Source organism: Spea bombifrons, chromosome 1, assembly GCF_027358695.1.
Source record: "Spea bombifrons isolate aSpeBom1 chromosome 1, aSpeBom1.2.pri, whole genome shotgun sequence".
In the NCBI taxonomy this organism is placed as follows: domain Eukaryota; kingdom Metazoa; phylum Chordata; class Amphibia; order Anura; family Pelobatidae; genus Spea; species Spea bombifrons.
The window spans coordinates 51,058,898-51,081,019 of NC_071087.1; the positions used below are offsets into that span (position 1 = coordinate 51,058,898).

The 22,122-nt window shown below is 40.5% G+C and overlaps 1 protein-coding gene across 2 annotated transcripts in view; it reads right to left on the bottom strand.

Annotated features, from left to right (window-relative positions):
* The window catches only part of SMARCAD1 (SWI/SNF-related, matrix-associated actin-dependent regulator of chromatin, subfamily a, containing DEAD/H box 1), a 42,879-nt gene that overhangs the window by 11,007 nt on the left and 9,750 nt on the right, over positions 1-22,122 (bottom strand). For both annotated transcript variants that reach the window (XM_053461588.1, XM_053461587.1), the window contains 12 exons: positions 18,469-18,560; positions 17,464-17,598; positions 16,110-16,194; positions 10,844-11,250; positions 4,364-4,566; positions 3,542-3,632; positions 2,990-3,089; positions 2,651-2,710; positions 2,495-2,570; positions 1,765-1,900; positions 844-981; positions 287-382 (listed from right to left, as the gene is read on the bottom strand). In XM_053461588.1, the coding sequence (XP_053317563.1) occupies positions 287-382; positions 844-981; positions 1,765-1,900; positions 2,495-2,570; positions 2,651-2,710; positions 2,990-3,089; positions 3,542-3,632; positions 4,364-4,566; positions 10,844-11,250; positions 16,110-16,194; positions 17,464-17,598; positions 18,469-18,560 (1,619 nt within the window). The remainder of the gene's footprint in view (positions 1-286; positions 383-843; positions 982-1,764; positions 1,901-2,494; positions 2,571-2,650; positions 2,711-2,989; positions 3,090-3,541; positions 3,633-4,363; positions 4,567-10,843; positions 11,251-16,109; positions 16,195-17,463; positions 17,599-18,468; positions 18,561-22,122) is intronic.

The following is a 22,122-nucleotide window of genomic DNA, read 5'->3' on the forward strand; positions in this document are numbered from 1 at the left end:
CCATAAACAAGCACTGTATGTGGGTTACGGAAATACCTGGGCAGATACACAGACACCTTAGGAAAAGTTTCTCTAGGGTACAGACTATTCGAGGCTCCTACTGTGAGGCATTCGCTTAATCAGAGAAACACTTTTTGGATTATTTTGAAGTTAATAGAAAAGCTGTCATTAATAACAGAGTTAATTTCATTTTTTTATTTTAATAATGGTGCCATATAAAATTAGGACTATCGCAATTTTAGAGAGCAAAGGTTGTGCAAAATAACTACACAAATTCATTCATTACCTCGCTTTTTACTCTACGGAGTATAAATGGCTTCATAATCAGTTTGGCATGAGCTATTCTCTCCTTTTCAAATGTGCTCTGCTCGTCTGTAGATTTCTATGAAAAAAAGGCAAGAGTTTAACACGTGATCATGTGAAAGTATAAATGCAGTACTCGGGCCATTCCAAAATAAAATGCTGCCACCTCCTGGCGTGTGGTGCAAACTACAACTTTCTTTTTACATAAACTACCAGCATTTACACTTTTTTTGCAAGTTCTGTCTTGTAAAGTTCACCATTATCAATCTTCTTCTCCACACAGCATCCTTTACACTATTTTTTCCTTGCTATGTTCACAAAATGTGGAAGAACTTCCGGTTGCATGGACGGATGTTGTGTGCACGTATACGTGCCTTCTTAACAAGAGTAGTGATAAAAAAAAGTCTATAGATATTAAATGACCGCCCTTCAGTATGTTCATTGGGAAAGGGAATAGACATTTACAGCAATATTTGCGCTGAATTATTAATATTACATGGTAAAATACGTCAGTCTTTTTTTTTTTTTTTTTTTAATTACCGCCTTGGATGAGAACATTCTCTTGATTTCACTGGTGCTACTACTGAACATGTTGGGCATGACAAAATTCAGGAGAGACATCAGCTCCAAGAGGTTATTCTGCAATGGGGTGCCAGTGAGCAGTAAACGATTCTTGGCCTGTGAAGGGAAGCAAAGTCATCATCTAAAGTGAACCAAGTGTCTGAAAAAGAAGGCAGAGCGATGGGGTTTGCTTAAAAAAAAAAAAAAAAAAAAAATTCAAGAGGGACAGCCAGTTAGAAGTAATGTAGGGAAGTTTTTACTTCACTGAGATAGTGGCTGATAAATGGAAAAGTCTCCTGGCAGATGTGGTACAGACTGATAGAGTGAGGGAATTTATGATTGGCATTAAGCTATCCAATTTTCTGCATCAGGAAAAATAGGCCGTCTAGATAGATAAGAACTATTCAGCCTGCCATCAAATTCTATTTAGTATTAACACAATATCATAAGCAGTGAAATATATATATACACACATACATACATTATATATACACACATATACACACACACGTGACATTCCAGTAAAGGTATAAGTTAACATCATGAACTTGTGTGCATCTCTGGTAATTTCTAACTTGTGATTAATGCCAGGCACATTTAAAGCGTATTATTAATGGCACTGCAAACAGACAGATGTACGGCAGTATTTGCAGGTACCTGTATAAAAACGGTAAAAGCTGTGTTGTGACATTGATGTATTACAGAATAAAATTCAGATCTGTCGACTCAAACTGCTGCTTGTCCAAGTCAAATAATGCACTGCATTTCTGAACACGCAATACACGCTCAAGTTCAGATTTGCTGTCCTAAAGAATTTAGCTGTACATGTTTAATCATGAGATTTCAATGGAAACAAAGCCCTCGTCGGAACGAATAAATCACAATGGGAGAAAGACTCACATTTAACGTCATAAGGTGCTGATAGCGAATGGCACTCATGTTCTTTAGCATGTGTCCTTCATCGAACACGGCAAAGTTCAGCTTCATGCGTCGAAACAAGCTGCGATCTTCAGCATTGCTAATGGCACAGTTATATCTGGCAATGGAGACAAAAATCCTATAGTCAAGTGTGTTTGTAGTGCGAGCCGGAATAGAAAGTTCAAGCTGAACCTGTCAATAGGGCATTGACCACAGCATGGCGCATTTATAAAGGAAATTTATTAAAGTAATGAACAAAGATGAATATATAAATATATTATATAAATATAATATATTTAAATATATATCATATATCCTTTTGTTCATGTTCAGATGTGCAGGTTTTCCACCGGCTGCCAGATTTAAATCGTAGAATCACCAGCATATCTGGTAAATTCTAAGTTGGTTGTGTTACTGTCTGGTTTGGTATTGCACACAAGCACAGCATGTACCATAAAATGCAGCACCATGCTCAAACAGAAACACATACAAACTCTACACAGCTAAGGCATGAGTTGGATTTGAAAACGGCAACACAAAATATTGCATCGCTTGTCATTTTCAATACAGGCCATGCCAAAAGAAACAAAGAGAAGATACACAAACCAATGGTACATTTACTGAGCGGCAGCGCGCACTCATTACACATATCTATATATATGCAGAAACACAGAATCAATACATTGGTGAATATCCCAATCAAAACACTTACGTAGTAACAATCACATTGAATTCTACAGCCTTATTAAGAATATCATAGCGTAAATGTTTTCTTTCTTCCTGAGAACCTGTAAGTGAAATAAGAGTCACAGTGAGCGTGCCACACGATGGTTATGACGGATACATTAGAGACTTCTCTCGCGCTTACCATAGTAGAGTAATATATTCATATCAGGACACCACTGGTTGAACTCGCGCACCCAGTTATCTAGAAAAAGCAGGGTAGACATAAAAGTTTTAAGCCAGAAAAAGAAATATTAAACACAGTAGCCAAATATTATAAAAATACTTTGTGGTGGCTATTTCAGGAAGGAATCATTGTATGTGCAGGCAGATGGCGCCCTCTCCTCCAAAAGCATATGCTAGATCCCAGTCCATGGCCTGGGGTACCTTTTTTAATCATAGAGGTTTTCACCAGCATCAGAGGACTAAGTTTTACCGGACATTTATGAGATAAGGCCTTCAGGACAACCAATTCCCCACATACCTAAAGTTGAGGCGGGAACCACCACAAGATGCGGACCTGTATCACCAATCATATTTAAATGTGCAAGAAATGCTATGGCTTGAACAGTTTTCCCCAAACCCTGTGTATTGGAAACAAAATAGAAAGTTACAAGAAACGTTCAGACACATCCACAGCCAGGTAGCGGGTGAATATTTGTTACATCTTCAAGGGGAAAATGGGACCCTCTTCATATAGTGGCTCTTAACTTCCATCAATTTCCAGGCTTGTCGTTTTAACTTTTAATTGCCTTTTGCATTCATTCGCATTTAAAAAAGCCAGACAAGCTGTGTGTAAGAGCATTTAAGCGATTAATGTGGGAGAAGATTGACTGTTTGGCAAGGATAATACAATCCAAACATAGTAGACAAGTAGACAATGTGTTTGTACAGATATAAAACCCACTCCTGAGGTAACCCCCATGCTTCCATTTCATTAGAACAGTTTAATCATTACAACATAAGTCTGGAACATAAATGGTCAAGCTATTTTGTAGACCAGGCAAAAGACTAGGATGGACCAAAACGTACTCACCATTTCATCGGCTAAAATGCCATTGACATTATGCTTGTGGAGCAACGCTAACCAGTTCAGACCGATCTTCTGGTAAGGCTTTAGCACCAGGCTGAAATATTAAAAAGAAACGGCAGCTATAAGTAAATGTAGCCACAATGCACACCAACATACGCACAGCAGCACATTCATGTACCCAAACACGCTTCATGCATACGCATGTTTAATTGCTGATGTGTGCGAATGTTTTTAAATTAAGTTTATTTTAGCCTTCTTGAGGTTTATTCACTAAACATTGAGCTCAACCATATCGCCTCATTAACTTAAAACGGGCAGAGACCCTTTTCACGGTTCAGTGCTGCAAACATAGGGCGTATTCTAACGGCAGCCATTTAACATTTATGTGCAAATTCTAAAATAAATACTAAGACTAAGACATTTCAGAACTTTTTTTTTTTTGCACATTTTATATTTTTCATAAGCATTCACAATGCAAGAGATCACATTATACATAAAAGAAATTCCCTGACAGTATATTCCTCATATCTCTAAGAAATTTGCAGTACAAAAAGAACTCTGAAAGAATTGTTTCCATTTTAGTTTGCGCATAGTATGGTTTTTAAATGTAACCACTTACTCCAATGTATCCATGTGTTATGTTTTAGGTTTAACTGCAAAAGTCTCACTACCACCATTTTCTATTGGTAAGGGATTTGTACTTTAATTATGAAACTTTACTTCTTTATCTTATATTTATTTTATGACAGGCCGTATGTGGCTCCTGCCAATCAGGAACAGTACACCTATTAATACAATATATGGCATGTATTTCTATCACAGTACCTCTTGGCCAGAATCGAAGGAGTATCGACGTTCCAAGCACTTTCCCCGTCCTCTGTGATCTTAGTCACCTCCTTCGTCAGCCTCTTCGCAATCTCTTCACACTTGATCATAAGCTTCAAAACCACTTCCCTCTCTTTTATCAGTATTCTACAGTCCCAGACTAAGTCCTCTGAGAGCCCATTTGCCTTGCTCATTTTTTTCAACTGTAATAGAAAATCAGGAATGTTTAGTTTAGAACATCAGGTGTATTAAGACTATAAAAAGTGTTTTGCTAACCTTAAAAGGGAAAGGTGACTAGAAACCACTTCTTGGCGCCCAGGGTTTTGCAGAACAAGGGGGTAAAAGCTGGCCAGGGTTCAGATTCAGTGTGTATGTGTGCATAGTGTTAATGTCTGTGATTTTCTACATGTATAGCTTTATCCAGTGTGTATGTTGGATAGCGTGTGCATGTGCATAAGAGTGTAGCATTAGCGTGTATGGTGTTGTGTATGTTACAGTATGGCAGTAGCACGAGTGTGTGTGTGTCAGCACATAGTGTGTGTATTAGTGTATGGTGTTGGCATGTGTGTATGAGTTACAGTAAGGTGTTCGTGAGAATTAGATGTTAGAGTGTATAATACTAATGGTTAAACCGGGAGTTACCGTACAAAGTGGTGGAACACTGAAGAAAGGTGTTTTAGGTTGTATTGCCCAAACAAATTGCTAAAAAAAAATAACTGCAGACCAGAGGGTAATATATGAAAATAAAACATGATTGGGGAAGAAGAAAAGTTGGCTACTAAATTTTTGGGAGGGCTCCTAGACCCAGGCCAAATTTGTCGACCCCTGCCGTAAAGAATGAGTTCAGCGTGGTCGCTGTGTATCTAAGATATCATAACTGAGGACAACAGCAGACTCCAGATAAGGGAAGTTTATTGGAGCAAATAAAAGTTGTTGTTGTTTTTTTTTTTTTTTTTTTTTTTACCTCACAGGACTTACACTAGTTACTTTTACCGATCTACAAACGTCACAGTAGGGGGAGCTGTTACATTATTATTAGTAGACTACAGCCTTTGAACTTCTACTCCAGTCTGCATGATGAAGAACCATAAAGTATGGTCACTAGAGGCCTGCAAACTAGTCCTTTTGAAATAAAACTTAGTAAAAAAATGTATACAATGGCTTATCGCAAACCACCATAAACCAACCTTGTACATTTGTTTAGGGTTAAACATGTTTCTGGGCAGCAGTATAAAGCTCAGGATAAGTGTCACAAAAACATGCAGGTCTTCCTACAAATGACTCAAAGATAAGGGTTTAGTAGGATTAGTTGTACAACAGTGGTGAATATGTGCACGTATTGTCACTCAGGGTAACTAAAACAGATTGACAGTATACTTAAAAGCTTTGCTGGGCATCTAACAGGTGGGGGATAATATGGCTTTATGTTCTTTGCTTCAAGCGGTATTTAATGCTCAAATTTTATGTTTTCTTTTTTTGAGTAGAAGCCATACACGACCACAAAACATTTTGAACGGGTTATTTTTTCCACACAAGATTAAAGTAAAGCCAACTAAGTGTCCACCGAATAGATTCCTGTCTTGGTGATCAATGGAGAAAAGAAAAAACAAAACACCTCAAAGTCTAGGGAGAACAAAGAGGTATACATTAGTCTTTCATACTGAAAATTAGTAACTTTTTTGTTAAACTATCTATATTTAGGGAAGAAATCGTATGCTTCTGATGAAACCCTATGGAAGAACCTTCAAGTATCACGAAAGCTTTAAAATAACTTGACAAAAGTCAGATATTTTGTAACTGCCACTGGACTTTTCCAAAAGTCATCCTGTGGTGCTGTAACCACGCATCTCAATCAAATAAGATGTATAGCAGGGCAAGCATTTCTTGCATGCGCAGTTTCATATGAAGTTGGTGAGGAGGATCTAGTTTAGGTCCCTACTCACAGCATTTGTTTAAAGAGTTATTTTCACTTGAATTTAATATTCATGTGGAGGAGAGTAAATCAAGCCCCTGTTAACAGCTATGTTTACTTCTTAAAGAGGATATGGCTATTCCACCGCATGTGTCTGAATTCAGGACTAGCATATTTACATTTGCATGGTAAAGGATGGATGCTAGAAAAGCCCCAATATACATACTAGGCAAAGTATGCACATTGTCAAATATCTTAAGAACACAAGGGCAATCGCCACATGACCAAGGAGCAGCCCTGGAAACAGAATAATGCCACGCAATAACCAGTTCTGGAGGAAGGTTACGGCCCATATTCACTGGAGCATTGAATACAAAGACTAGTTAAGCAAACAATATTTCATCTTGAACAGACTTTCAAGAAATCCGTCCACGACTGCATCATGCAGGACTGGCTCATACCTTTTAGAAGGACAAATGTTTTGGTTTGTTTTTGGCCCATTTCATTTCATGCCCATTCGGTTCGGCCGAATATTCAGGGACATTTTCAATTTGGGAACTAAATTCGTTGTCCAGTGCCCACAGTCACTCTCTCACACTGTCACTCACACTTTCATGCTCTCTAAAACGTTTCCCTGCCAATTACTTCCGCATCTTCTTTCTTCAATCCTTAACCTGGTATCTTTCTTAGCATCTCCGCGGACATAACCCAGCAATTTCCGCTGGGGGACTGCGGTGATGTCCTCTCCTCAGACTTAAGGATCGCGAAGATGAACGCCGCTATACTGTCCTCCATCTACCTGAAGGCAAAATAATGGTACATGAAGTGACGTCCTCTCCTCGATTAAAGGATCGGGAAAGGACGTCACTACAAGCTTGCCATACTGCCCTCAGTTGGCACTTTTGACGACGTCCTCTTCCTCGATTGGTGGATCGGGGAGGACGTCACTTCAGTGCCACCACTTTGGCGGAATTTACTGGGTTATGTCACCTTCTGTGCTTGTAAACCACATTTAAAAAGTATTTGTCCTCTGGAAACGGTACGAGTGTGTGTGTGTGTGTGTGTGTGTATTCCTGGTTTAGGGAAAACATACGGTTAAAGGCTCATCTCACATCTACAGCAGTCAAGCTAACGAGAGCTCTCCATTTCTGGGACATTTTACCTTATGGGCATGACATGTTAAGATGCCCAAGATTAACCCCTGCTTTCAGGTAACCAAGGAAAGGTTCTAAATTGCTTTCACTTGAGAATGTGTAAAGTCTCAACTTGCAAATGTGCTTTTATTACACACAGATGTCATTTAATTGTTTCATTTTAACTTCAAATGCTTCCGAAATAAATCAAATTAATAATTTATCAGATTCCGCCAACTTGGGAACATTCTGTGCTTATTGTGAATGTGTCAGGGTTGCATTCAGGAATGTCTTGACAGGTATAAGCAAGCATTATGACAATACCAACGTGTACGGTACGATATCTGTTCTGTGCCACACGTAACACTTTCATCTCAAAGACACACACAAAAAAAGTATTTTATCATAATGTGGAATAATTAGTAACAAATGCGAGTGCTGGTATCCAGCTGCCTGTACGTTTCATATGACATCTGCACGAATACCTGCAATCAAAGATGGAAACCAAACGAAAAGCATCCGTCTACGGTTCTCTTACCTCATTAACGAGAACAGGTTTCACGAATACATCCCTGTTATTTATCACTGTTAAGGTGTGTTATTGTTCACAATAAACAAAAACACTTTAGTTTTACAATGGACTGATACAGGATTAAGCCTGTTTTGCTAAAATGAACATTAAGCCGAAATAAGGAAGCTTACTGTAGGGTAGTTGATAAGTGGAGCAGCCTCCAAGCAGAAGTGGTAACTGTTAATGTAGTGAGGGAATATAAAACATGCAATGGATAGGCGTATGGCTATACTGACTCTAGACCAGCACTAGGAACCGACTAAAATCTGAGGTTCTAGGACTATGTGATTAACCATCTTTACGCTACATATCGGGATACACACCTGAATTAGAACTCTCCCCCCCCCCGCCAGTGGCACAAAATGAAATGAATTGGATTAAGTCTAGATTCATATATTTTTTGCCAGCGCTGCAAATAAACTCACAGCATCACGAAAAAGTACTGAAAAAGTGTGAGGGAGGCTTACTAAATACTAAAGTAGACCGAATCGAAACGGAGGACCAGTCGCGCAAAAGAGAGGTTACTGTCTATTGCCTACGGAGTAGAGCACACGGTAGAGGAGACTCCAATCCACATGGACGAGGACAACAGCAGGACCACATTTATTGAACGTGCCATCACGGGATGTACGCCCTTGACTCGCTTATGATGATTAAGCACTGAGGCGCATCATGCATCGAGTGTGCACTTCATGGTTCGTCCTACTGTTTCTAGGGCACTTTAAATAAATGCATCGCGTCTCAAGATTGCGCTGATGCCGTTGTCCCTTAATATATTTGAAGAATATGTACGTTCTCTAGTATTCATTTTTTTGGTACGATCGATGATCACAGCTAAATCCTTTTGACTACATGCCTTTGAAAATGTATCCACATTAGGATCAAGAATTCTAGGAGAGTGAAACCAACTTTTCAGCGTTATTAAACGTGCTTACAATTCATATACATTAAGCTGCCGTCATACCTATAATGAACAAGCAGGAGATAAGGCTGGAGATAACCATTTGGGGCCACTGCACGGTTTCATTCTTCTTGCCTCGTGAATATTATTTAAACACGTTAAGCAAATTCTGGCAGCCGAGCATCTCTGCGTAATACATATACCTAAAGTCCAATGCATCTGACAGCTTTGTGTTTATAAAGCAGTAAAAATGGAGCAATATGAAGCATGGCAGCAGTTACCATTGTGATCCTTGAACAACCTTCTTAAAGACTTTACCCCTTATTTCAAAAACAGTACATATATAAATATATATATATATAAATATATATATATATATATATATATATATATATATATATATATATTATACATACACATTTAAATAAACTCAACTTGGCTGTCTGACATCTGCTGAAGGTGTAATTATTTTTCATGTATTAGTTACAGGGCTTTGGGCATGTAGTTACAACGACCAAAGGAACGTATGGGGCGTGGGTGCTGACAGACACGCTTCACAAAATGAAAAGGTAAAATGTTTTCAGTACAGGTCAATACAGCATTTACAACTCTATCCTTTCTCTGCCAGAAGAGAAAAAAAAAGCTATAGACATTTGTGGGAGAGGCAGCCCTTTAGCAAATATTTTAAAGAAAGAATTAGCCGGGGCAAAGCCCAACAAGTTACTCAGCGAGCCGCCTATCAGACAGATGTCTTCAGAGCAGCCCACGGCTTCAGGCAAAACGATTGCCAGAGAAAGGAACGGCTCCCGAAACGGCTCTGCTGCTCCTCTTTTCTCCCCCCCACCCAATTTAAAAAAAAAAATAAAAAAAAAATGTGCACAGCATTTTTACATGTATATGATGGAATCACATGTAATGTTTTTTCCCATAATACCTAGCAGAGATGCCCACTTTACCCATGCCAGATAACACACATGCTTTAAGTACAATAATTTTTTCTCAGCATACAAATTGAGGAAATATTAGCGTGAAATTCATTTACAATACGCACTATTGTATACTGATTAGAATCGTTAAGGCCTGAGAGAGTGAAGGTTTTTTTATTAAGTAAATCAGGCAAAAATAAAAACATGGGGGAAATCACATATCTATAGCCAGTTACTATGAAAATGAAAAGCAAATTTTTTTTTTTTTTAAACGCACAAAATATTAAACATAACATTTGACATATTCGCCGTCGACCAATGTAGAGAAGCGAGTGGCAAAGTTTAAAAGTACTTACCAAAGTGCGTGATAGAAGATCTATTCAAGGGGACTTAAAAACAAACTTTTGTGTTCCCCTTCTGTTAAGTAAACGGCACTCAGAAACCTCTCATAATATGGCAGCATTGTTTAGCCAGCAGAAAAATGTGAGCAATTCAATTGCAGAGCAGAGTTGTCAGGGAGAGAAAAGAAAGAAAAAAAAAAGGGAAAAAAAAAATGGGGGGAAAATTCTGTTTTAAGATAAAAAAAGTTTAAAAAATTCTGCTGGCATTCTGAGCCATGGAGCTGCCCTTGCAGTTGTTTCTTGAAGACGTAGCTGTAAAAATCCTGCCACATTCTTGCCCCTTTGTATGAGGTTTTTCTGCTAAAACAGCACTGAGTAGACTGGCAAACTTCTCCTTCCCCAATGAAAGCTCAAATGTCTGCTTCAGCAGAGAAATGAACCAAGTTCCTATGTTGCTGAATGAGTGACAGTATTGCCAGCCAATCAGCTGGGGTTTTTCAGGAAAATCACCCCTTAATTTATTCAAAATTAGGTCATATGACACTATTCCAAACGCTATTGGTTTAAAATGCATGTGGTGTTAGCCTTCTCTGGATAAGGCCACCCATCTATGCCTCTTGGAGATTGTAGACACCTCTTGCCTATAAGCATAAAAGGAACATTAAGAAAAAAGGTAGTGAGATGCTGTAAACTTACCAGAGAATCCCAGGAATTGAAGGGCCGGAGCTCAGTGATCCTCTGAGCTTTTTTGAGAGAGCACTGAGGTATCAGAGACAGTTCATCCAGGGAGGCATCCTGCAGGAAGCTAACTATTTTAGATTTATACGCTTCCTCCATGATATCCTCCTCACCACCACTGCTGTAGTCTTCATCCAGGCAGCTGCCTGCCTCCGAAGCAGACTCCGCGCTATCCGGGTCCCTGGCGTCCCTTTTAATGCCGAGGAGGCTCTTTTTGCCCTTTGCGTTTTCCTTTATGCCGTTCTGCGCTTTGTTAGATTTCTGCTTGGGCTTCTCTTTGGTGCTGCTTTTATTGGGTTTTGGGTCACCTCTGGAGGGTCCTTTTCCATTTGAGACCTCATTTTTGGGAGCTTTTTGCGAGTCATCTGTGCACGTAATATAAATACATAGATGTAATAAAAGTTATATTTTATCTCTAATATGTTAATTATGGAGGCTTTTTTAGTACAAGAAAAATGGAAATTTAACAAAAATAATAATTTTGCATTAAAATGTGTACAAACACATAACCTAACACACAGGTGTCATACCGACAGCACAACGTGTCGCTCATCATTTATATACAATTAGATTTAGAAGAAAAGTGTTTTTTTCCTTTAAATCTTCACAAATCATGGAATAATTCCCACATGGTGTATCACATGCTATTGTCCCCAAAAACATACACTGGCCTGGTAATATGGAATTTCCCTCTCTTTTGCTTGGGCGGGACTACACAAGGTTTCCAGCTCTTAGCCCCTCGTACGCAGGAGCTGCCTGAAACCTACTGGTCTCAGACGCCTTTACAGGTAGAAGCTGGGAAGTTACAAATTAAAGGGGGCAAAATACATATAATATACATATATTTCTCATTTCTCATATTGGATTAACCATTCTGCTGCTGGAAGGTACAGTTTTGCATTTAATGCATGTGTTCCCCGCAGCAATAGGGTTAAACATATAGTTGTAGTGCTTTAGCCAGGTACATGTACTGCGATGGCCAAATGCTCTCCTAAAGGTGTCCACAGGCGTTAATGCAGCCTTAAAAAATTATCAAGGGGTTAAGTTATGATCATTCAATTTTAAGCACATTTTCAAGATCACATTTTAATGCATCACACACCTCAAAAGTATACATTTCATCGAGAGCAGGATAGAAATGTAGCCACATTAGTAATTGTATGCCGTCATACTGCATGTTTCACGGCGTGCGATTAGATGTATAGACACCGCAAGCATCAAATAAACATACATTACGTGTTACTTATGTATCAAACGTGCCTTGGAACCCCTGTTCAGTGTGCAGATGCTATACAGATTGTTATTTGCCTCGTGCCATACATGCCATGGAACAAAAGCAGCCAGAATCAGACAGCTGGTTCCGGCGTCACTTGTCGTACGTGCAGGACCCCACGTTACGCGCCCCCCGTTTATATGCGCTTTAAAAGTGGACGCGATTACGTTAAAGATGAAATAATATGCGGTTTTCAGCTACTGTTCTGCTGTAATAACAGCCAAGTGTTTGAGTGATGGTTAAGATCCCTAGAGCAATGCATGTGCGATGTGTTAGGCAGGCTTTGCAAGTGGCAATGTGTGTAAAAAAAATAAAAAAATTTTTTTTAATGCTTATGGCTTAACGGGTTTGGTGGTTGTGAACGGAGGCAGAAGGGTTATACTGGGTAGATGTTGTGTTAAGGCAATGGGATGTAAGGTTTTTTTTTTATTATCTTTTTTATATAAATTTTTTTAATTAGTGTATTTTAGTGATTTTTCTTTTTAACTTTTTTAAATCACTAACCTTTTTTTTTTCTTCATTTTTCAGCATGGGAGGAGGGTGAGAAACATGGTTTCTCACTCTCCTCCCTGAGATCCCCCCCTGCACCGATCACAGGGTCTATGCCCCATCAGAGCAACCGTATATCCCTCCAGGGGGTATCCTGTCCTGCGATGACCTTCCGGGTGACATTAGCAGTGACGCAACCCAGAAGGGAATGCCCGATTGCGCGATCGTCATTTAAAAGTGTAACAGCTTTCTGGCTTTCGTGCCGGAAGCTGTTACATCTGATGGGACAGCAGAAAGCTGGCGATGCTGGCTTCTGCTGTCAGGGGGGAGTCCAGGCTGTCAAGCGACAGCCTGATCTCCTGTGCAGCGGCCGGGATGTGTCCTTGCCGCTGCAAGAAGGGCTGGACGTACCAAGGAATTCTTGGGATGCGTTTTTTTGGAAGTACCAGTACCTCCATAGGGGACTGAAGGGGTTAATAATAAAGATAAAGGCACCCACCTTCATGTTAAAAATACAACCCCCAAATTATTTGTTTACACTCTTCTTAGAATCCTGGAAGCATCTAGTACCACAAAGACTGTCAACATGGCACATCTTTGGGGACAAAATCAGCTTTCCCCATCTGGTTGCATTTGGCTGAGAAGCACAGTGGAGATGCATCCCAGCAGCCAGAGAAAGCACCATATATCTCATTGTCCCCAGAATAGAGAGAAAACGAAGTAACTTTGGTTCCTCCGACATCCAAAATGTAATGGCTTCACCTCACACTTGTGCTTATAATATAACAGTAGGTAGTTTGAATCATTCTAGACCAACATCTATAGACAAAAAATAAAAGTAAGAATCCACGCACATATCCAGTAACCCATACTACAAACCCTTAAGTGCAATTTAGAACACCTATCTTGGGTATAAGCATTGGGGATGTGTAGGTTAACCCCTACAAAGCCCGTACATGTGCGGGCTCAAAATGCATTGTTTTCAATGGGTTCAGGAACCGCCCATTGTCCTTAAGGGGTTAAGCAATGTAAAATTGTGTAAATGTGTAAAAATCGCTCATTTCGGAAGAGCCACAAAATCTGTAGTGATACGTATGATAGGTAACAGCTTTCTAAATGCGTGCGCATGTTACCAGATATGTGGGTTAGCATCTGCCCTGCGTGGTAGGATGGGAGCGTCTCACTGGGTTTCCAAGAGTCGCAGCACCATGATCCAGCTCTATGGTAAGCCATAGCGCCATGTCAGGTTTGGGTTCCTTAGACATTGTGACTAAGCAATATATGGCCATATAGGGTGACTGAATCCTTATGGTTTATACGCAAGATAGACATTTAGGAGTTGCACTATGGATCTTCTGGGTGCGCACAGATTCCTTGTTTTGTTTTCTTGGTCGGCTTCTCACTGTCTAAAAACAGCATTATTCTTTGTATATTAAACCAACATTTCAGTGAATACACATAATCAGGTACCTTACACGGCTTACATCAGATTACTAATGCAAACCTATGTAGTATAACGCAGTTGATCTATAGAATAACCAAAGTAAAACCTTTATAAAATAACAGAGCAGGTGTGTAAAAAGGCATGATTTTAATCCCATTGCAATTACAGGCTTTAGATTTTAACACTTCTGTAGAAACACGGGTCACGCTTTGGGAAAGAAAGGTTATGACCTAATTACAGATCCCTGGCAGAAAAGGGAATTGTCTCCTTTTATAGAGAGCGGCAGATACCACACTCTGGCTCCTGTGTGCGCTACATGCAGAGCCGGCCTTAGGTGTTCTGGCGCCCTTGCGGACTACTCCTCTGGCGCCCCCCCATCCCAAAAAAAAGAAAGGAATAAAAACTTGTAACAAAACTTGTAACAAAACCCCAATCACTATATACTACGCCAAACATTGATGTGGTGTAGGCCTACCACTTCATTGTCTGGCTTAGTAGTAGGGATGCACCGAAACGAATTCTGGACTGAAACCGAAAGTGCACCATTTACCTGGCCAAAACCGAATATGACCCCCCCCACACCATAAAAAACACTTTTATTTAAAGTAAGTAACACACCAAAATAGGACAAAACAATTAAATAACAATATTATATTATATATATATATATATATATATAATTAACAGCAATCGCATTCCTATCATGCCCAGGTATACCCAGATTCCAGGATGTACTCGCAGACTTGGCATGATAGGAGTATGATTGCCTTATCTACCCCTTCTCACTCTCTTCTGCCCTATCTACCCCTTCTCACTCCCTTCTCCCTATCTACCCCCTTTCCCCTGTCTCACTCCCTTCTCCCTATCTACCCCCTCCTAACTATCTACCCTTTCCCTCTTTGAAGTTCACTTAGTTATGATGTACTTTTAAAGCATAATTAGATCATGAAAAAGACATTGGAAATGGTACAGCATAACACCCATCACTCTCACACACTTACCAATCCACACGTATACCAATCCACACGTATACCAATCCACACGCACACCAATCCACACGCACACCAATCCACACGCACACCAATCCACACGCACACCAATCCACACGCACACCAATCCACACGCACACCAATCCACACGCACACCAATCCACACGCACACCAATCCACACGCACACCAATCCACACATACACCAATCCACTCTCACTCTCACTGAATGCTTTCCTCTTTTCTCCTTACAGCTCCTTTTCCTTCTCTTCGCTCCTCTTCTTCAGTTCTTCTGTCTTCTTCCGGGTCAGAGGGCACGGACAACGGTGGGCGCGGCTTCAGTGTTGTGCGCTGGGATCTGGCAACAAACCCCGGCGCACAGCAGCTGTTGCCGCGCGGATCACAAGGGAGCGGTGTTGGAGGTCTTTAACAGACCTCCAGCTCCCTTGAGTGATTTTAAGCCTGGTTCAAGGGAGATCCTTGAACCGGCTTAAAATCACTCAAGGGAGCCGGAGGTCTGTTAAAGACCTCCGATACCGCCCCCTTGCGAGCCTGCTCCTCCAGCGGCGGACATTACTGTCTGTCTCTGGAGGGGTGCCGGGTGCCCCCCTGATGAGGGGCACCCGGTGCGGACCGCCCCCCCCCCGCTAGGTACGCTACGGTGGCGGCGGACCCCGCGGCGGCGCCCCCTGGAGTGTGGCGCCCTGTGCGGTCGCACACCCCAAAGGCCGGCCCTGGCTACACGTGCTTGCAAACACTAAATAGTTGAATGAACAGTTGTCACACGTATCACAGTGTTTCTAATGGTTATATACTGTGGGTTCCTGTATCATAAAAGGGCACGGGTACATCATCTGGCTGCCGAAGTAGGCCCAGGTCCGGTTGCTGCTAACTTAAATCTAGCCCGTTTGTTTCCTGTCCATACCAAATGACAAAGAGAGGAACGTAATAAAATAAAAACACTCCGTAACTCAGTTTTTCACCATCTTTTTTGTGTGAGAAAGCAGCAGTTTAAATATTTTTGGCATTACCTTGTTCGTCTTCCGCAAACAGTTTTAATGCCTCGAGTGCTTCATGAAAAGACCAGTCATGCTCTTGAAGTACTTCTCTAAGCTCCTATTGAACAAAAAGGATTTCAAAAATGGTTCACTTTCATACGGCTTTGATTCAATTTGCTACGGGGGTGAAGTGATACAGCGGGATTTTTGTGACTAATATAAAACAATGAAACGTGCTTAATGCTTAGGCGTGGACGCCCCTGTACACAGGAACGATCACCCTATATAAACACTTTGCCGTTCCACCGACAGATGTTTCATGAAGTTTGACAAGAGTTAGTAAACAAGTCTTTTACCGGCAACAGTTTGCATACATGAGCTTATCTTCTAATAAGAGGTTACTAAACAGATTTCAATTCTATTCATTTGAAGAACGTTCTGACGGGCAGCTATTGGAACATTGTAGGAAGTACCAGGGCGCTCTGGTATTTGGCGGTGAAATCTAGCATCCAGGTGATGCACAGCATACGACATGATTTGATGCTCTTAACCGAATCCCTAATACCCAAACCAGACGCTTTCAAATGCCATAGGATTTGCACTATATCTCTTTGGAATGTGTTAAATTAGAATATGGACTATTCGCTGCTGTGCCGCATTTCCCGCATCTAAAAGATTTACTATCCATGACCAATGTCATTATGCATTATGAAGAGCCAGCCCTGTCATTCACCCTGCATAATGCATAGTTCAATTGGTGAGATTTCTTGAATGCCTTTTCACCATGTTTTCTCTCTTTTCAAGAGAGGGCTTTCAGAATTGGCCCTGCATAAAGTAGATACTCATAAGGACTAGTTGCCAATATTGTGCATTTTCCTACAAATTCCTGGTTTAGTGAATAATCCCATTAACATCCGTTTCAGATGTTGGCTGTATATGCTCCATGATTTTGTCAGGCTCAACTTTGTTCAAAATCGATGTCCAGAATTTCTAGACTTGTTGTGTCCACAAGTTATGAGTGAAACATAGAAAGTGACGGCAGAGAAGAACCATTTGGCCCATCCAGTCTGCCCGACCTCTGAGTACTTTACTTAGTACGGTCTCTCTTTTTGTGTAGGTTAAAGGGTGGCAGTCCCTCTGGTGGAAAATCAGGAGCAGACGGCCCTATCTCGGGAGCCAGGCCATTTATACTATGGACAGCTGTGCCTTTTGAGACGGAGCTGCTGGCATGTCCTGCCCCACCGCCTAATAGATTCTCCAACGGCAAATGCAGGCCCTGGGTGGCTGCTCTGGGTCTGGCTCTGCGCATGGAGACAAATTACTGCCCGTTTAGAGCAAAGGTGTGCCAAATTATTCTACAATCTTGGGTGACACTTTTGCATTTTACCTCTTTATCCAAATCTGGAAAGTGTTTCTGTAGCCTTCTCACACGGGCTTCCTGCTTTTCCCAGTCATCTTCAGATAATGAGCTATCATTATCCGACTTCGACAACTGACACGACGAATAAACATCACCTTCTAGCTAGAAGAAAACAAAAAAATAATTACATAAAGCAAAGACAAATGAAAAAGGCAAGTAAGGTTCTGAGGTGATATAGCTTTTAAGATTCCTATAAAGGCAGATTCAGAGGGTAGTCGATACGTAATGCGTTCAAGCTAGTGCTGTGTTTTGGAACGGACAAACATCTTACAATATGTCTCTTCATTCACAATTCACCTTTTCATGTTGTGTATCCACACCTTTGATACTATTTTCATACACATAGTCCTCCATTTAGGAAAAAGAACATAAAACTTGCGATTCTAATTGGGATTTCATCCACAAGTTAGGTGCCACCGCTGAAAAGCCTTGACTGATGTCTTCAGCCTCCTATCTCATTGTTGCTGAACGTCTCGCTCATTAAACTTTACATTACACAGTAGCAGTGATCAGCCTGCACTGAAACTCTTGTCCAAATGGAAGTTTGGGGCTTGTGCTGTTAAACTTAATTCTGACCCCAGACCTTCTATAGGTCCCCTGGCATATGATTCTTAGTACATAATAGTCAAGTGGTTAAATCAGTGACATGATCATTATATAATGTCTACGCACTAAAGAAACAGTCATGTCAACCAGACTAGTAGCCCAATGTATGTATGTATGTATGTATGTATGTATGTATGTATGTATGCGTATATGTGAGAAATACCTTAAAAGTCTCCAAGAACCTTTTTGAAATGCACCTTAAACGGTCTCCAATTGTGCTCTCATCTGACACCCACAAACGCAGAGCCCGCCATCGTATGCTTCTCAATATACATCGTCCAGCAAACGCAGGCATTGCTGCACAGTACCCCGGACTAAAGCGGGAGCGATATTTTCACATTCACTATCAAAGCATTGTTTACTTACTGAAACAGACTTGGTTTTCTTTGCAGCATGACCATTCTGCCTCTCATGGGAACTGCCGCCCGGGGTTTCGTCTAATTTCCTCTTGCGAGAAGCTTAATAGAAAACAGCAAAAGCAACTGTTAAAAGAGCTCAAGTGATAAAAAAAGTTATTGTAAAGGATGCATTTGTCTCAACGCCATTATGCTACTTTCTTGTAGAACAAACCTTTTAAATCAGGGGTGCCCAACCTGCGGCCCGCCAGCTGCTGCAGGACTACATCACCCATAATGCTCTTACTCCATATGGGAGATGTAGTCCTGCAGCAGCTGGAGGGCCGCAGGTTGGGCACCCCTGATTTAAATGGTAGAAAACAAAGCTTGAAGACCAGCAGGGTTAAAAGGGTAGGGTGTTTAATTTGAGCTGCAATATTTGGGTATTTTCTGCTTCTTGGTATTATTGCTGGGATATTTCCATATTTTGGATTTCTGTACCTGAATCTTTACTCATCAACGCAGGACGCTAAAAACAACAAATGTAAGATTTTACATGGCCCCTGATACCGATCTCGGCGTTGCTGAATGCCTCGACATCGAAGCATTACAGCAACACCGTAGATCACTTTCTAAGCTTGTTTAATGAAATGACGTGCCAGGCAAGTCATTGGTCGTCACATGACCGTTTTTGTGCGACGTGCCTGACCCGTCAATGGACGTTAAGGGGTTAATATGCATATTAACTGGAATTTTGGAAGCCTGACTGCATCGTGATATAAGGTTAAAGGTTGTAAACTGCTTCAACCATTTACCGGTAGATTGTGTATAAAGTTTAATTTTGATTCATCCACTAAAAAAAAAGATGTTATCACCCAGATGTCAAAACAAAAAATCCTTCTCATTTAACCCCAATCACGTTGCATTGGCAGTGCACATTTAGAACATCACATCGACCCTTCAAAGTTTTTACACCTAGCTAAGACTTATAACCTGGTTGGAATGTCCCAGCAGATGATCTGAAAGAGGACCAATCGTACGCACAATGTAAAGCATTTGTAATTTATTAAAACTATCCACAGCTTGTGCGGTTTTGCGTTTCAATCTGTGTGACAATCTCGGAGATGTTTAGGGTTTATTTTACCTCAATAATGCTTTGGATGCCGTCGATGAAATTTGTGTAACCAATTATTGTCCCATCTGGAACTCAAACAACTTAATGGGGAGAAATAATGCAAATCCAGGAACCATGTGTTAAAATAACGGCTCCCTGTTGTATACAAATAAGGTGCAGACCAAAACAAAGTGTCCTTTTTTCAGGCGAGGGACTTGGCGCGTGTTCAGTAAGTGAGCCCAGTCTATTAAAGCAGGTAGATGCACATACACCGTGGGCAGGCAGGCGTACTGGGATCTTTTCACACATGCCTTCATGCTAGTGTAGGAAAAACGGAGCGGAGTCTGCGACTTGCAGCCCTTCCCAATGGGAGAAACTAACGTGGAAGCATCGCTATGCAAAGTTTATTATAATCAGCAAAGACAGTTTTAAGGCAAATTTGTTATAAAAGCGACTGCATACACTATAAATATATTTGGAATGTACGCACATACAAACACATAGCCGGCGAGATTGCTCAGTTGGTGAATACCCTGACTGAAAGCCTGTTTAAAACCCCAGGGTCATAGCCCTTCATCCTTCCGAGGTCGATAAATAAGCACCACTGATTGGGCAATAATATCGATTATTCCGCTGTCAGAGAAATGCGCTATATAAATGATACTAGTTATGTTATGTAACAAAGATAAATGTATTTAGACGTCTCTATGTATAAATATATACACACACAACCCCACACTATATAATTTCATAAACGCGAGACACTTGTCAGAGCAGCGTTTGTCTAATAAGGGCTTTCGTACATGACAAGATAATGATGGTCTCAATCAATAGTCAAAAATGCCCAACAGTATATTTTGATTAGAGGGGAAAATTCCTTCATCGCTTTGATCATGCTCCCAACTTCAGGACAGACCTGAGGCAAGAGATCCATCTAATGAGCAGAACAAAATAGTTTGGCATTAATTTTAGAATAATGATCAGGTTAACCGTAGACTAGTTTGTACTGGAAAAAAAATATTTACGCTTAGCAAAAAAAAAAAAAAAAAAACATCAGCACAACAAACCATCTGGAGCTGACGTGCTAACCATGTGTGTGTCCTGGAGCAACACATTACATGGGATAATACAGAATTTTATACCCAATATTTGTGACACCATATTAGCACATGAAATCAAAGAAGGTGTTGTCCGAGACGTGTGCTATCTAAACGGTTCAGGAAGAAAAGAAAAAAGTGCCTGAAGTTAGATTTCTTGCTATTAAATCGAAACATGCCTCCTCCTGTCTAAGACTTTGAAAGTTTGGGCAACAGCTGTCAGGTTGAATGGCAGAGGTGCCCATGGGCCTGTGTGCGGAGACTCGTTCGTTGGCAGGAAGCGCACCTCGAAACACTTCTCAAAACGGGTAAGCTAGAAAAAAACATTTTCATGAGGGAATTCATTTCTGGGGTTTGAACACAGATATACTTATACTGAACAATTCAGATCTAACTGAAAATCGGCACACATACAGAAATGATATCAGGAGAATCACACATCTGCAATGCAGAGATGCCACGGAGTCAGATTAAAGCTGCTTTCTCTCTATCGAGCAATAGCAGGCTCCCATTAAAGATTTGTATAAAGTATGAATGTCATGCGAACAAATAGAAAGAAAGTGAGAGCAGTTTCACGTGTCTGACCATATTTTTACCTAATCTGAAACCTCACATACTGACTGATGCGATATTTAATTTTCTTCTTTTGGAAAATAATGCTTATCCCAAAGCTCCGAAACTCACAGGTGCAGACTGAGGGAAGAAATAACTGATAAGCCCATCTAACGCTGCGGAATCTGCCGGCGCTTTATAAATAAATATAATGTAATGTAATGTAATCTAGCCTGGCCATTTTTAGACTTGCTATTGTAAAACTACTAGTAGTCGCAGTAAGACCCATTAACAAAGTGCCACAATACTGATGGTTGTAGTAGACGCAATCTTTATTCTTACAAAAAAGCCATATCGAAAAAGCTGGGGAGGCGATAAAGGGAAAGGAAACAAACCTTATGCATTAAATAGCACTTAATCATTATATGCATTGTATTAAGCGCTGCGTAAATTGTTGGCGCTTTATAAAGATAAAAATAAAGTCTATGATCACGTGGTGTTTGGGGTGAAACGAGTTAGGCTTGTCATTTTGTTTTACGGATCTCCACTGGGAACCCTAAACCTATTCACAAGCTCACATTGATTAAAAACAGCAAGGATACCAGTGTGAGTGTTTATGTGAAGCAAAGCGTTATTTATTATGATCTTTCAGACTCATGGTTTCGTGCCTATACTAGCCATAGGCCCCTTAGGTTTAAGATAGCATTATGCATCTGCTGTGTATGATTGAATTCCCTCATCCTATTTACTATTTTCAGTGCTGCAGGGCTTGGTTTTCGTAAGGAAAATACGTTACAAATGATTTATTTCTGTGCATGGACATGCGCATATAGATATACTAAATAAACACAAGTTGCATAAATGAAGGCACGTGAAAACTGGACATTTTTTCTTTATGTAATTTTAAAGAACAATGACAATG